Here is a 15,858-nt window from a genome sequence, read left to right as displayed (position 1 = left end):
GTTACGGTTCATTGAAGTTGGAATCCTACGAGAAATCCAAGGCACTGGGCTTGTATCACAGGGAAACGTAAAGATCTCCTGCAGAACGGGAGAGGAGTAAAACATGCCCGCTCTACAATGCACTGGGGACCAAAGTTCCACGCGTACAGTTATATAGATATGCCTTACTATGAATATTAAAAGACACAAAGCCTTAGGACATGGGAAGATTTAAATCTTTCTTCCCTGTGGTGTGCTATGTCCTGGTAGCCACTGTAACTTTCAGAGGGCAAGAGGCCAAGAAAATATTCCTTCCTTTCTGCTAATGCAGCTTTAATTTTCTTGTGAGAATTATAAAATCTATTTGTTAGGTATGACAATAAATGCAGCAGCACCCAGATGTCGCAGCAGTCACCTAGGTTTTCTTTTTTTTTTTTTTTTCTTTTTAAGAATAGCACATACATTTCTTGTCAGTATTTAATTAAAACAATCTTATGACACAGAACAGGATTAAAAAAAACCCAATCTTTCTGTAGACCTGTAACTTCTATAAAGAAGAATGCACAGTAGTGGCACTCTCACAGGGTAGTAGAAAACATTTTTCTGTCTTATCTCAGACTCCAGGTAGATGCAATGCTTTTAGTCAAAGCAGGGTGTCAAATTGCCCTTAATCATAAAGCTCGAGGCTATAGGACGAACTTGCTATATGGGACTATGGATACCTTACGGTGTCTGTAAGTACCCAACTGCAGTTTAACTGGAATGAAGAAGCCTGTAGACGATGCAGGAGAATTTTTGGAGGCCGCCTTCACTGAAAACTTCCAGAGACATTCTCATGCACTAATACTACAAGGTGACTTGTCATTTTTCCTCTTGATCATAGAGCTACGCTAAGGAAGAAAACTCTTATAAATGTCAATACTCAGTGTCACAAAAAGAGGACAGCTCAGTTACAGCAGGTCAGGGACGTTCTCCGACAAATATTCCACATGAAGTTACTGGCTGTATTTCCCTGCCTGGAAGATATAATTATGGCAGCCATATATGTCATCGCTTAAAAAATGGACAGTTTGGAATAAAAGGGAAGAATAAGAGTATTTTAAGTATTTAAGCTGGCCAATGCTGAAAAGGATGCATCTGCCTCTGAGCTGATGATCAGGATTTTTGAGTAAAGAACAGTTAGTCCATAAAGCAGCAGGCACAGTCACCATGGAAAATCAAAATAAAGTCACATATAGTATCATCAAGTAGAAATATATGGACTGCCTTCTACATCAGAAAATTTTCTTGGAATGGGACAACAATGCATTTCCAAGCATGATGTTTCTATGACTATACACTTACACTAGCAAAACAGTACTTTGCATCAATAAAGGATATTCTGTCCTCCTTCACGCCCAGACTAAACAAGTTATATGGGTGGAAAGAACACTTTTGCTGGTGCAGCCATGCAGATGAAAGGAACTTCAGACGGCACAACAATAAAGTTCAGTGATCATAGTTCTCCAGACTCCTTACCAGCATAACAGTGTGGCACAGTCATAAAAGTAGTAAGAAAATTTGAATAGTGACAGAGTTACCCGAGATGAAAATACCCATTTTGTGTGAGTAGATACACACAAACAAAACCTTCATATCCTGCATATGCTTTTTTAAAAAAAACAACTAAATCATTTTATACAAGGGATGAAGGAATTGAACCATTTTGAACTTTCAGTTAGCCTATGTATTAGCAGTTTTCTACTTTTGCTTCTTTTGCTTCAAATATAAACAGAACTGAAATGACTACATGATACATAATTGAAGTGTATGTCAGAAACCTGACAAAGAAAAAGAACAGAAATTGATCAAAACAGGTCTTAATTTAACTTAATAACTTGATACTGTGTTTGACTTCAGCTAGGCTACAAAATGCTTTTAGACAGGAATATATATATATATAATCTCTGCATTTGAAAGATTATTTTTCAGTAACCCACATTTTTTTTTTCCAATATACTGAGTTAATTCAATGTTTGTGAAAGTGAACTACTTTTTCTAATACATTAAACAAAGAGAAAAAATAAAATTATTTGGTGAGACTCTGATGGCAACTCAGATGTAAGAATTTCAAGTAATTCCATAGACCTTGACAGAGGTGCTTTAAATTTACTTGTGTATAACTCAGATCAAAATTTGGTCAAGCTCATTCTAAATGAATTAATTAGCACTTATTTAAAAATATGATTAAAAGACTATTTGTGCTAGGAAGTTAAACACCTTTTAGTCCTTGGGTTTTAGACTGTGCAATATATTTGTAAAGAATTGATGCATATTTGCTGCTGCTTTCTGATCACTGAGCAGTTATATAAATTTTTATCCTTAGAAATAAGGTGCCTTGTCATACTGACTGAGGACCTGCTGACAGAAATGATTTATCTACTGCTGTAGTTCAGGATATGCCGAATAGACCATGCCATTATTCTGTTTGCTGTGCAGCAAACTGCTTTTTGAGTGACTGGCTTGACAGAATTATCAAGGAAAGGCAAGCCTAAAATTTTACAAGCAAATAAACAGGTTTTAAGTTTTCTAACTGAGGAGAGACTTTTGAAGTGAGCTTTAGTCATGCATGAACTTTTCAAAAAATGTTTAACAGACAGCTATTTCTAAATGAAAGCAAGCATAGTATAGTATCGGCATACCTTTCCAGTCAAATATTATCAGTAAAGAACCGGCAGTACCCTGAAGGTGCTCTGCCAGGTAGCTGAATCTAGTACACACAGGAGAGATTAAACCACGATTATAGCACTTACTAACAGTTTTATTGGCTTGAGTTTTAGCTCCTTTTTCCTCTGTTTTAAAAGCAATTTTGCTCAGCAAGGATGTCCACAGACATTATCTAAGATAGAACAATTCTCAGGTTGCAACAATAGATTTTTGTTTGTGTCCTCTGTCATATGATGAAAATGGTGTATTATTTTGAACTGAATTAATTTCAGTTTATGTTGTGAAGATAAATGGAATAAAACCCCAAATATTTGAATAGATGAGATCGATGTTTTATTTACCATTCAAATGAATTAAGAGGAACTGTGTTTATTTGGTGCTGAAGTCTCAATCATTTTTCTGAAAAAAATTCACAAGTGGCTTAAAATAGATACGGTAAAACTCAATACCCAAAGAACTAAGACTTAAGTCCTTGTTCTTATGAGTTGCTGAAATTTTCCCCGCTAAATTCAATATAACCAAAATTTCACTTCAACGTGCAGGTTAAATTCATGGCAGCAGAGAGAAACAGCAGAATTAATTCCTTGTAATCTCCACCTCCTTTTTCAAGACTGGCAGAGGAAAAAGCAGTGACTGCTTTAAATCTTTCTCCAACTTGTCATTCCCTCCAGGGCCAGAAATTGAAGCATCCCCAGAGCAAGCATCACATACTTTGGGAGTATGTTAGGAAGCAGATTTGGAGATATTGCACCTTTGCAGGTGCTGCACAGCCAAAAGCAGAAACCTGGAATTCCCAAATTGTGTTTGGATGTTGTTGCACATACTGTATTTATTTCTTTTTACAAAGAGGGAATCTTGTTTCTAAAAATCGTCAAACCTTTGTTTCAAAAAAAGCATTTTTTGCGTGAATTGAAGATTTAGCATATGCAGCCACTCAGAAACAATGCTATTCTGCACTTATTTTCTCAGCTATTAAACTTAACCTTTTAGATGAACACATAATTTATTATCACTGTATTATTACTAGCTTCAAGAAGTGTCACACGTAAGGAATGGTTCCTTGAACTTTGCGAGATTTCCTTACCTGTTCATATCATCTAGATGTTCAGCAGCAAAATAAAAACTTTTGATCTTAGGATGGCAGGCTTTGAATGCACTGTAGAGGAAAAACACAATTATAAAAATGCAATGTCACAACTCCCTTTTTAACAAAATGTAAGATAGTCTAGTCACCAAGCAATGAGATGAGTTCAGATTTCCTGAGTTGTTGGAAGCCCCTGAGCAGTCTATAAACATACAACTTTTAGGATTGTGCCAGATTTCACCAATTAAAGTACTCTTCAACTACCCCTTTCTAAATAATGCTTAATTCATATGTGCGTAACTATTGTTCAACAATCACCTGCAGCATACTATATTTGGATAAAGTTAACCAGTTAAGGATATAATTTTATGTATCAGGTAATTTTGCTGATATACCTATAGGTGTCAATTTTTTCTGAACAGAAAATTGACCAAACGATTTATTCGATACAACGGAAAAACTCTCAGTCCTGATTTCTCACATCCCAATGACCTTTAGCTCTAACGGCTGCGTTTCAAACAGAAAAATGTGATGTGCTGATTGACTTCTGAAAAGCTGTTATAAATCAGCACTGTGTTCTTGAGGGCATTCGAAGCAATGGGCAATTACATCTCATCTTTTCTTTCCACCAAAGTAATCAACATGACTGGGCTGAGAGAATTACTGCATTTCATACATAATATGAAATAAATTACTAGAAAGAATTTTTTAACTATGTTGGATAAAGATTTATGGTGAAGTACTTGAAGATCCAGAAAATGCATCTGAAAGTAATTAATAATTTACAGTACAGAAAAATCATTTTTGAGGATAGCCTGAAGGTCTCTCTTAAAATAAGAATAAAAAATGCATAACAGTCCCAAAGAAAATAAGGAAAACTGCAAATGTGATACATGAAGATCATCATCATTTTTCTGAGACACAATGCATTTGATATATATATTAAAAAAACAATACAATAATTTTCACTCTCTAACCCATTGTGTCTCAGAAAAATGGCAATGATGTTCTTCATGTGTATCATGCTTGCAATTTTCAATATATATGTCTGTGTGTGTACACATATGTAAATATATGAAAATAGGTTTTAAGAAAACAAGGATATGAAATTGATATCCAGGAAAGTTACTGCTAGTGAAGGTAATGTAAAATTGAGACAAAAAGAATTCCTCTAATGCATTAGAGCATGACACAATGTTATGCAAGTGAAAGCAGATGTACAGTGACATCTGCTCAGTTTAGAAAGACATCATCAAGTTACTGAAACCCAAAACTTGACTTCTTAAAATTCTTACAGCATCTGTCGTCTGGATTCTTAGAGGTTTTTTTCTTTATCTGCCACCCAAGCAAGGAACTTTAATAGCCACATTTTATGTTCTACTATCCAGTAGATACCAAATCAGGTAAAAAAAAATAATTTAAGCAGGGCGCAATTCTGAGAAATGAGAAATGCTGCTGCCCCAACAAAAAAGAAAAAATGAAGCACTTCAGCAATGTAGCCCAAGGACACAGGACAATAAGCCCAAGCTGATGTATTTTTTTTTTTTTTAAATGCAGTTTTCATTTTCTGCCCTTTGAGACCATCATGAAGAGTAGAGTTCATCCTGAAGAGGTATGTAGACTAACTGATACAAGGTCAGTGTCTTCTTTAGAACTGTATGTACTACAAATCATGCCATTTTACTTTTGAAATTGCATTTCTGTACAAATTTCAGTGATTCCACAGTCTTGATAAACTTAAAAGAACAGTAAAAACCATTAGAAGGCAAGGCAAAAAGTTTTCAACAATAACGACTCTAAAAATACCTCTGTGGGAGTATGCACCTGTCACATTGCTATACATGCTGGAATTTGCATCTAAATAAGAAATGGATTTATGCAATGGCACAAATCTAGACTGCACCACACACAGCTAGGTGAGAAGAAAAGTTATTTGAAACCTTTAAGTCATACCTCAAAAATACAGCAAATCACTGTCATTCTCTTTTTTTACTCTGCCTCAGGACAGATACACCGTGTCAGCAAACTTTGAGATGATGTTAACCAATTTGGAGTCACATTAAAGACTGATGCCGGGCCATGAACTTGGGGACTTTTTTATTTGGATGGTCTCTTTATTCTGCTTAAAGCCCTTTATTGAGCTTAAAGATATCACACACACACTCCAAGCCCCAACAAACAAACAAACAAACAAACAAACAAAATAATCCCCCAAACCAGAAAGGAAACAAAAGAAGAAAGGAAAACTAGGAAAATAAAGGGACAGAAGGAGACAAGCAGCCTTCTTGCTCTTAATTCATTTTGCTCTAGTCAGGCACTGTGATTCATGATAAAGTGAAAAAAACCCTTTTTCAGGAAAGGTGGCACACAGAAACCACACTGAATTTGCCTGTTCTGTATGAGCTTATTCTGTGATACAACCAAATGATTATTGTAACAAAGTCCATTATGTCACTGTTTTAAGGGAAAATCTCATCCTTTGTTCCACTTTTTCTATTGTATCCCTGCATTATTTTTGAGCATACTTACTATTTCTTGCGGCATTCACTGGCTCTATCAATTTTAAATTCAGGTAGACTGATGAATCCTTCCGCTTTTTCATCCTGCAAAGATATTTCTAGATATTACTGTTGTTAAGGTGTCAGGAAAAAAACCCACCACACTGAAAACTTCAAGATATTTTCACTTGCCTGCTTCTTACATAAGGAATACTAATGTACGCTCTGCTCTGGCAAACCTCCCACAGAAGTCACTGGGACTTTTGCCAAAGTAGTAAGACAGATCCCTTGGTGTAAAATACAATTTTAAATACCCACTTTTCTCAAACAATTTCACAGCTGAACCAGCACTGGAAAATATTCAAAATGACCAAATGTATTCAGGCAATTAGTTATTGTAATTAGTTAATTTTGGGGGAAGATGGACTAACTAGTAAGGAGAAATGCAGCCTGCTGTAAGAAATAGGGAAAAAAGCAATTTCAGTGTGTGCTGTTTACCATCTTTATATGGTATCACAGCTAAGAGGCATGATATCTCTTCAGCTACCTTCATCTCTCTCCAACACTCAAGAGAGAAGACATCTGACCTTCCTTCCCTCTCCTCTAAAGACCTGCACATAGTTTATTTTATCAGATATTCAATCTCCCTTGACTTTTCACAATTTGAAAGCATTATTTATTTTAAGCCACTAATACATCAATAACAACTGCTCATAACTTTGCAATAACAACTGCTCATAACTTTGCATGAGAAATTAATACAGGATCATGAAAGTGAAGCTGCAGAAAACACAAATGTGTGTTAAGGAATTCCACAGAACTACATCTTTTTCTCAGAATCTCCACGGTTATTTATGCTACATATGCAATCCATATGACCATATGCTTTCTTTAAATAAATAAAAGACACAAATCAGCATATAAAACTGGAACTAGAGTTGCTCTGTGGAAGGTACAAGGTTGTAACAGGTTCTGCATTAACAGGTATTTTAAAATCGAAAGGACGCTGTTCAGAATAAACTTGCTATTTCTTTTTTGCATGGTTGCCTAAGGAAACGACATTTTGGCAAGAGCACTGTTTGCTTGTTTGTCCATCTGCCCACTGAGGCTCCCCCCACCAGCTTCTGAATCTAGCGGTGATTGCAGACACTTCGGTGAAGGAGCTGAGGTCTCAAAAATAACCGAGTCTCAGCAAGTCTCCGGGAAATTTGGGACAGGGGAGACAGAGGCGCTCAGACCACCGCCCTCTCCACGGGAAAGGAAGGCACAGCTCGGCAGATCCGCGTGCTCCTTGGCCAGGGCTGGTGACCAGTCATCGTACCTGGAGATAAGAATTCCCACCCTGATGAGGACCTCATAGTAGACCCTGAGGAGGGAGGGGGCAGGGGAGGGAGTTAGGGTTACCCATCTGAAGCTGGGATCAAGGCGCAAATGGGACGAGTCTGTGGGAAAACAAGCTTTGGTAACTCTGTTCATGGAACAACTTGCTTTCTGTCTGCTCAGGGAAGAGCTGGGGATCACAGTATTTTAAAATGGTTATGTAAAAATGCTTGCAGTGATTAAAAGAACAAGTCCAGGACTGAGTGCATCCACATGTTGGCAATGATTTTATCTCAGGATATTTACTAATGAGACTAATAGGGTTTAAAATTAAGGTTTCCTAACTCACTGGCAACAAGCTCTTTTGCTAAAGCTGATATAAATAACCGAGTACTAATGCAGAACATGTTGCACAATCCAAGCGGTACACAATTCACTTGGGCTGCTCTGGCGCTCTTTAAGTTCAGCATAAATGAGCACTGAAATCATATCAAAAGCTACAAAGAAGGAACGGCAGGAGAACACAACTGAGAAAACAAAAGCATCTTCCTTAACTGCCAGAGCTTTTGGTGATTTCAGTAGCACAGATAAACAAGGAACACGAGGCAGCACATCATTAAAGTTTACACTCCCATGACTAAGCTTGAATGACAGGATTAAATAACTACCTTTTGCCTTTCAAGGGTTTGAGGACAGATTGATTCTAAACTGGTGACAGCAGGACACAGGAAAGTATGTTACTTCTCCTTGTAGCAAAAGGTGAATTTGAAGGACCAAATATCTCCGGACCTTAATGGTGATTTAGTCAGGCAGTTAATATTAATTTCAGTATGATTATTTGGGTGAATAAAGTTATTCACATATTTAAGCACTCAAAGCACTGGCTTCCCACTAAATCATGACAACAGGACTACACAGGGTATTTGTTGAGACAATGAACACAGATGCTTACCTCTTCATTTATATACCAATATAGAGATGTATCCTTCAGGACAAACCAGTATTTTTTCCATTTCTGAGAGAAATAACTCTTGGCATCTTTCTTTTTCCAAAGCCAGCCTTCACAGTCCCCTCGACCAAGATCTTTACATGAGATCCGTCTTTTGCTTTTACCAGGAATAGGAGCTGAAAATGACAAGTTGATGTGAAAGCATTTGACTTGTCCACTAAATCAACTAGACAGCTTGCCAGAAAGCACTATATATTTGCTTAAGAGAATTAATTAAAAATTTCAACCTCAATTTGCCATGAATAAATTATTACAAACATTCTATTTCAACCACAAAGTCTGTGCAAGGCAACGTAAGTTAAAAACCAAACGAAACCAAAACAAACCATGTTCAGCACCTCACAGAGCTCCTATTCTATGGGTAAGACAAAAAAAAAAAAAAGCAACACAGAAAGAGAAGACATTATGGAGAAAAGAAAGGCAAGATGGTTATTTGTAATTTTCAACAAATTAATATTTCACATCAGATTAAAGCACACAGCATATAAATTCATGTACTTTCACACCTGGCTGCCAAATACAATCAGGTAAGTACTTCACAGGTATTCAAAATCCTCTCTTTGCAGCTCCTTTTGCAACTAAACAGTTCCTAATGCCTTTGTACTTCTAAATCAAAGGAGGACAATTTACTCTGATATAAATTACCTGACAGCTTAGGTAATGAGCAAAGGCTGCGGTAAGGCATTACATGCACACAGCTGGAAAAACCAGCCCTGGCCCCAAAGAGCCTAGAGTCTAAGTATTCAAAAATAAACAACAGCACATATATGCAGGTAGAGGAGCATTAGGAAACTATGAGACATCAGTACTGGACTAACACCTTCTCAACCTGATCAACTGAACTCAACATTGTCTCGGAGCTAACAAGTTCTAGTTCCTCAGATACTGCAGTACCATAAACATTAATGTTGGCAATTCCCTTCCTACCAATACATGAAAACAAATTTAATTTTTACCTTTGTTCTTCTTTTTACTTTTCTGCTGTAGAGAAGACTGCTGAAACGTCTACAAGAAAATCAAAACGGAAGAAGTGAAAATACAGTGTTTATCTTCAACCACAGCCTTATCATAAAAGAAGTGCAACGTTGCGAACACTGAAGTCATCGCCAGGTAACACCAGCCAACAGACTTGGAGGCGTAAGAAAAAAGGTAATTTTAGTTCATCTGTTCATAAGGTTGTAAAGCAAAAGCGCACAGGGAAACATCTTAAAATAGACCACAAATTAATTTGCCAAAACAACTTCAGTTTCTCTCCAAAATGGTCGCTCTTCTCTTATTCTGTTAAGGAAGGAATGTCTCCCTTTGGTTAGTAAGACAGTGAAGCTACGCAGCCCCTGCATTTCTAATACATCATCTAATTAAGGTCTTCTTGACATAAATATGTAAATATGCAGATTAACACATTGCCTAATGCAGGTCTGAAGGCATTTATACAATGGTCTTTAGAACATCAGACAATTTGCTCAGAAATGGGCCCAGTATTTTTGAAGACACTAATAAAATTCTGCGAAATCACAACTGGGAAAAAGTCTCCCAAATAAATACTCTGAAACAGAAAACACTATTTTTTTACCAGGTTTTGACTGGAAGTATTTCCCTCCAGTTGATCCACTCCCATGAACCAACCCATTGCCTTGGCAATGAGACAGGATGGAAATTCTTCCTTTACGTAAGATCCCAGCTTATTAAAAATGGCAATACGTATTACCACATTCTGTGGTCACTTCTGTTAAAAAACTTTGACTCAGATAATCACCATCACTCTAGTGAAATAAAAGAATAATTCCGTAATTAATCACTCCAAAATTTAACGTCGTTGTTGAATTTTAGCTTTCTATAAAGACAAATGTATTAGTGCTGAAACTAAGAAAAGGCAACATTTGAGGGTCTGAGCATTAAAACCTCTTACTTCAGCTTACCATGAATCAATACAAAAAATCAAAGCTTTTGTGCCACTTGATAAAAATAAACGTAAGCAAAAGCACTGACAGCCCTGTAAGCTCAAATCCTGTTCCTAGCAGATAAGACAAACCCTCACCCCAGCTTGCAAGGCTCCCTTTCCAATTCAGAGCTGCTTTTCTTTTCATTTTCTCCTCCCCGCTTCCCGAACACCCGAGCCGACGTGCAGGAGGCTGAGGCTCAGCTTCCAAGGGATGTCTTGCCTCACTGCTGAGACATTCTCAAGCAGCAAATACTGACGTGTCCATAGGGATAACTTACCATCAATACAACCATAATCAAGCATAATATAAAAAAATTAACTGACTCGGTAGATGTGCTGCTCCCTTGCAGACCATATCTGAAGAAGGCTACTCAACCGTACTGCCACCCCAGATGGTCAAAACAGGCCTCCGCTGGGAAGAAAAAAAATGGCCCGTTTGTCTTCATTCCCTGGCTTTTGTCCTTTTTCTTCTGCTACATCATCATCATCAGCTCTCAGCTGCTATTCAGCCAGTACCAGCTCTCAGCAAGCCGAGACAGCAACACCATCCCAACTTAGGTCACGTGAAATACTTCAGCCTGCGCGGGACTAAGAGAGATCTTCGTGGCCCAGAAATAACGGAGCGGCTGGGCAGAAGTGTGTAAATAACTCCCTCTTAGATGCTTTGAAAACCTCACCTAGTTCAAAGTGGTTGAAAAAAACCACACACGCACAAACCCAAAACTTCAGCACTTCTCAGTTCACAACCCGGACAATTTCATTCGGCCGCTTGACTTTTCTGCACTAATATTTTCACAGTGCCAAAATGGAAAAGGAAAACCTCCACTTGGTTTTCTTGGAAGTGATTCTGAAAGCAGACGAGAACAATATGAAAAGCCTTCTCTTTAAATGTTTCGTCTGTAAACTGAACCTGCAAATGTGAGCTTGCACCTCTCAACTTCCGAGTCGGTTTTTGGGAAGAAAGGGTAATGAAGGCGTATCAGTTTTTAATAGGAAGACAGCATGTAATTTAGACGTCTAGCCCTTTTACCATACATTATGTCATATTTCAAAATAGAAAGGTTTTATTAAATTCAGTTATTATTCTAAATTAGCTCATTAAATTAAATTATAATTAAGGACAAAATCTACAACTGAGTGAAGTTCCTGGGAGCTATTCAACTGATTTTTAGCTAACACTTTATGTTATTTTACATAGACTTCAGGCTTCAAGTTGGTTCATCCTTTGCAAAAACAGCACCAGCTTTTTTTTTTTTTTTTTACCCTTGAGATGTATAAGCAATATGCATTAGTTAGTGCCATTCAGTTTCAAACTCACACGATATATAATCCAAAAAAAACCCAAGTGAGAATAAAATCTAAAAATGCTTCTTCTGCTGCTTTTTTAGGAAATCACCAAATGCAATCTGCAGCTTCTTCCCAGTTATTAGATAATGCTTAATGCCATTTTCTCAGTGCTGCTTAGAATCACAGAGAGATGAAGGAGGTCATGTCTTCCCTCCTGCTCAGAGCAAGGCTTGCTTTGAAGCCAACGCCAGATCATGTTCTTCAGGGTCATCTCCAGCCTAGATCCAACTACTTCCAAAGAGGGAGATTCCACAGCCTCTGTAAGTGACCTGTCCTAACGTTGGCCACCACGTTTCCCCTTTTACAGCTTAATTCTGTGATGTGGCAAATATGGAAATAATATAAATACTTCTTTTTAACACCATGAACGCTAAAAATATGTTTTCACACCAAAGCCAGAAATTTAGTTGTACTAAAGCAAGTTTGCTGCAAGATACAGTTTAATCACCTGCCCACAAGGCTGGATTTCAACATATGTTCACTGTGTTTTGATTCTGATACATCCTGAGCTTTGAGCAACTGCTTTCACATACATCTTGTCCCAGTTTCCAAGAATTCATCTCTCCTACTAATTCTGAGAGCAAGCATGAAATGAAATAGAAAACAGCATTCTGTGTTAAAGAAAGTTGTTAGTAACTTAAAATAATAAATAAAATGGAAACAAGACTGCCACTGAAAAGATGAAATAGATGAATACCTTAACCCAAATGGAAACTGTCACTCCTGCAGAAAATTTGAAACTGTTTAATCATATCCTGAATAATATGCTTTCCAGTCGCCCAAAATACAATTAGCAAAACTTTCCATTATGCAAAAGCAAGGTGTTACTTGATGCTTAACATATATCAAAAACCCCTTGAATACACTGAGCCTCAGTTTTTTGAATGCAATAATTCTCTCCTGTAATATGTGATGTCTGAGCTTGTCGTATTTAGTAATATACCTAAACTAAGCCCTCTGACAAATGCATGTCTAAATAGAATATCAAAGAAACACTTTAGGTATATATATCTGTCTGCCATTGTTGTCAGCAGCCTCCAAAGCACATGTATTTCAAGAGGAACAAAACATCATTTATCAAAGGGGCTTTTGCTGTTTCTGTTTTTTTTTTTTTTTTTAACAAAGGTGCTAGCCTACCTCTAGCCCCAACTTTCCGAGGGCTTAGCTGCACATCCCATCAGCCAATGGAGATTTCATTGTGCATGGAAGAGCCAGAACAGTTCCTCTCTTCCTGCAACTGTTCATCACCAAACTTCCGATGTGGGTTATATTTACTTTAACACTCTTTAAAATGATTGACAGAGTTCTGAAAGCCCATCAGAAGACTGCACAGCTGTAAATAGCAATCTGCCCTAGGGTATGCCTTGCCACGCTTTTAGAATTCTAGCACAGTAATACAGCTACGTAGTAAAAATCTTCCAGGTGAAGGATCACACTAACAAAAGAGGTCACCAACAACCTGTAACTGTATTTGTTCTTTTAGCAAGAAAATAATCACATATAGATGGTATATGTGCAACAACATCTGCATGCACATAGTCACGCATCAGCATCTTTGTATGTACAACACAAAATTTTCAAGAAATGAGACTATCGGGTTTTTCTCTCATCCTCAGAGTTCTCCAGGTTTCTGCCTACTTTCAGCTCTTGGGATAAAGTATTTGTTCTTGGTTAGTACCACACCTTCTGTATATTTGCTCAGAAGGGAAGCAAGTTTGAAAGTTAGTCATTAACATTCAGAAGCCTGAAAATATATTCATCTTGCACTACTTAGTAGTAATTTGATAGCTCTCTATTTGGAAAAACGTATTTAAATAAAAGTGTTAAATAATTTAAGTTTCAATTAATTTATTTGTTTCATGCCAGATAGGAAACTTAATAAACTGATCTCCTAATACCAATATTAAACTGGAGTGAAACTGCTATCAGGAGAGATGAATATTTGATAAAACTCATGGTATGATGAAAGTTAGAAAATTTCTGTTCCAGCTGATACCTCAAATAAAAGTAGAAGACAAGAAGACAGGGTAGGTTATCAAAACTATTGATTTGGGAGGACTAGTTATTTTGCCAAACTTCAGGAATCTGAGCAGGGAGTCTAAAGATTTGGGGTCAAACTATTCCTATATAGGAGCTTCTCTAAGATCTAATATAAATTCCATGTGTGACCAACAGAACACGGCATCCATGTCCAAAAAATAGATATATTCTAATAGTTACATGAATCCCTTCATGGTTACAGAATTTGTAGGTCTACCAAAAAAAGACCATAATTGAAGCTTCTCTGAAGATCTGGATTGGCCATAGCAATTAGTATGAAATCTGACAGCTCCTAAAATCCTCTTTCAAGTGCTTATTTGTTTCTCCACTTTTCTTCAGAGATTTTCCACTCGCTCATTTTCAGAAAGCTGGAAGAGAAAACCAGGTTATGGAAATAATAATCTCCAATTCTTTTACCTGAATTTGAGCTCAGTCTGATTGGGAAGGAAAATGGCAGGTATCTTTATAGTTTTTTTGAGAGCTCAAGTCAAATCCAATTTTTCTCAAGCTGCAAGTTTAGACACTAAGGAACTATTTACAGTTAGACAGTTCCCCTCTGTCGCTGTAAGATAACTTTCTCTAGTTTCAGCAGAGTAGCTTGTAACATTTCTGATTACTGGAACTTTCTGCAGCAGATGGAAAAGCCGATATCTGGAAAAAAATGAAAGCTGGTGCTGCCAATTATTTGATTGATCTCTCACAGTCAATACTTTGAGAACACCAGCAATGTTCTGTTTTCACAGTTTTGATACACCACATATACATGTTTCTCTGCATTTGGTGTGTTGAGATCCAAAATTTTGGAGCTAAAAGAAGAGTCAAAAGGGGGAAAAATTCAAAGCTATTTATATTACATTGTCACACTACCCGTCACTATTAACAACTTATGCTTAAGGGTACTCCCGACAGAGGATTTTGCCAAAATCTTTTTTGCTTACCATCTTGTTTAGGCTCCATTAAGAGCTAATGATAGATAGTATTAATTATTTTCATGGATATTTGTGGAAAATATGGTTTTCAAGGACAATGTTACAAAGGTATGATGAGAGACCTCTGGCAGCTCCAGAATTTTGAAACCTCCTGCCAATCAGCAGCAGAATTTCACTCACAACAGAGAACGGTTTTGTTTACAGCAGGAGCAGGTATTGACCTGTTATTATGTTGAGCCCTCACAATAAGCATAAAGATTACTGTTGACAGTCAGCTAGGTCTTGAAGCCAGCCGAGTCCACACAGGGCATTTGTGAGGCAGTTTTTGGAACAAGAGCTGAAGCCGGGCCACGCGGGACTTTACTGGCACAGGAGAGAAGAGACGAGGCATGACCTGATGCTCTGAAGGAATCAGTTACCAGGGCTAAGGGTCAAATGAAGCGTCTATGGGTAAAATTACACTCAAGAGGGAACCTACTAAAAAGTGGGATAAGGAAAGACTATGCTGTAAGTTATGTTCCTTTTGAGGAAGGCAAAGACCACTGCCTTGTCTGAAGAGTTTTGTGTGTTGACTGGGATTCAGAAACTACTAACAGAATGAGTATCTGCAAAAAATCTCATGCTTGACATACCTGATTTGTCAGGTCACGCAGGATGCTTTAGGAAATACTCCTGTTCCTGTAATCACAAACTCCAAGATTATTCCAAATCCTACTTTATTCTTTTTTCTTCTTACATTTTCACAGAATCATAGAATGGTTTGGACTGGAAGGGATGTAAAGATCATGTAGTTCCAACCCCGCTGCCATGGGCAGGGACACCTTCCCCTAGACCAGGTTGCTCCAAGCCCCGTCCAACCTGGCCTTGAACACTTCCAGGATTGGGGCATCCACAGCTTCTCTGGACAACCTGCTCCAGTGCCTCGCCACCCTCACAGTGAAGAACTTCTTCCTTACATCTAATCTAAATCTACCCTCCTTCAGTTTAAAGCCATTACCCCTGGT

General features: G+C 37.6%; 1 protein-coding gene across 7 annotated transcripts in view; it reads right to left on the bottom strand.

Moving 5' to 3' along the window:
- The window catches only part of CNKSR2 (connector enhancer of kinase suppressor of Ras 2), a 216,179-nt gene that overhangs the window by 49,495 nt on the left and 150,826 nt on the right, over nucleotides 1-15,858 (bottom strand). For all 7 annotated transcript variants that reach the window (XM_052793909.1, XM_052793910.1, XM_052793911.1 and 4 more), the window contains 4 exons: nucleotides 9,553-9,601; nucleotides 8,540-8,712; nucleotides 6,299-6,372; nucleotides 3,770-3,841 (listed from right to left, as the gene is read on the bottom strand). In XM_052793909.1, coding sequence (XP_052649869.1) covers nucleotides 3,770-3,841; nucleotides 6,299-6,372; nucleotides 8,540-8,712; nucleotides 9,553-9,601 — 368 coding nt within the window. The remainder of the gene's footprint in view (nucleotides 1-3,769; nucleotides 3,842-6,298; nucleotides 6,373-8,539; nucleotides 8,713-9,552; nucleotides 9,602-15,858) is intronic.

This window comes from Harpia harpyja, chromosome 8 (genome assembly GCF_026419915.1).
Source record: "Harpia harpyja isolate bHarHar1 chromosome 8, bHarHar1 primary haplotype, whole genome shotgun sequence".
Taxonomy (NCBI): domain Eukaryota; kingdom Metazoa; phylum Chordata; class Aves; order Accipitriformes; family Accipitridae; genus Harpia; species Harpia harpyja.
The sequence above is the reverse complement of the archived record's forward strand: the minus strand, read 5'-3'. Positions and strand labels throughout refer to the sequence as shown.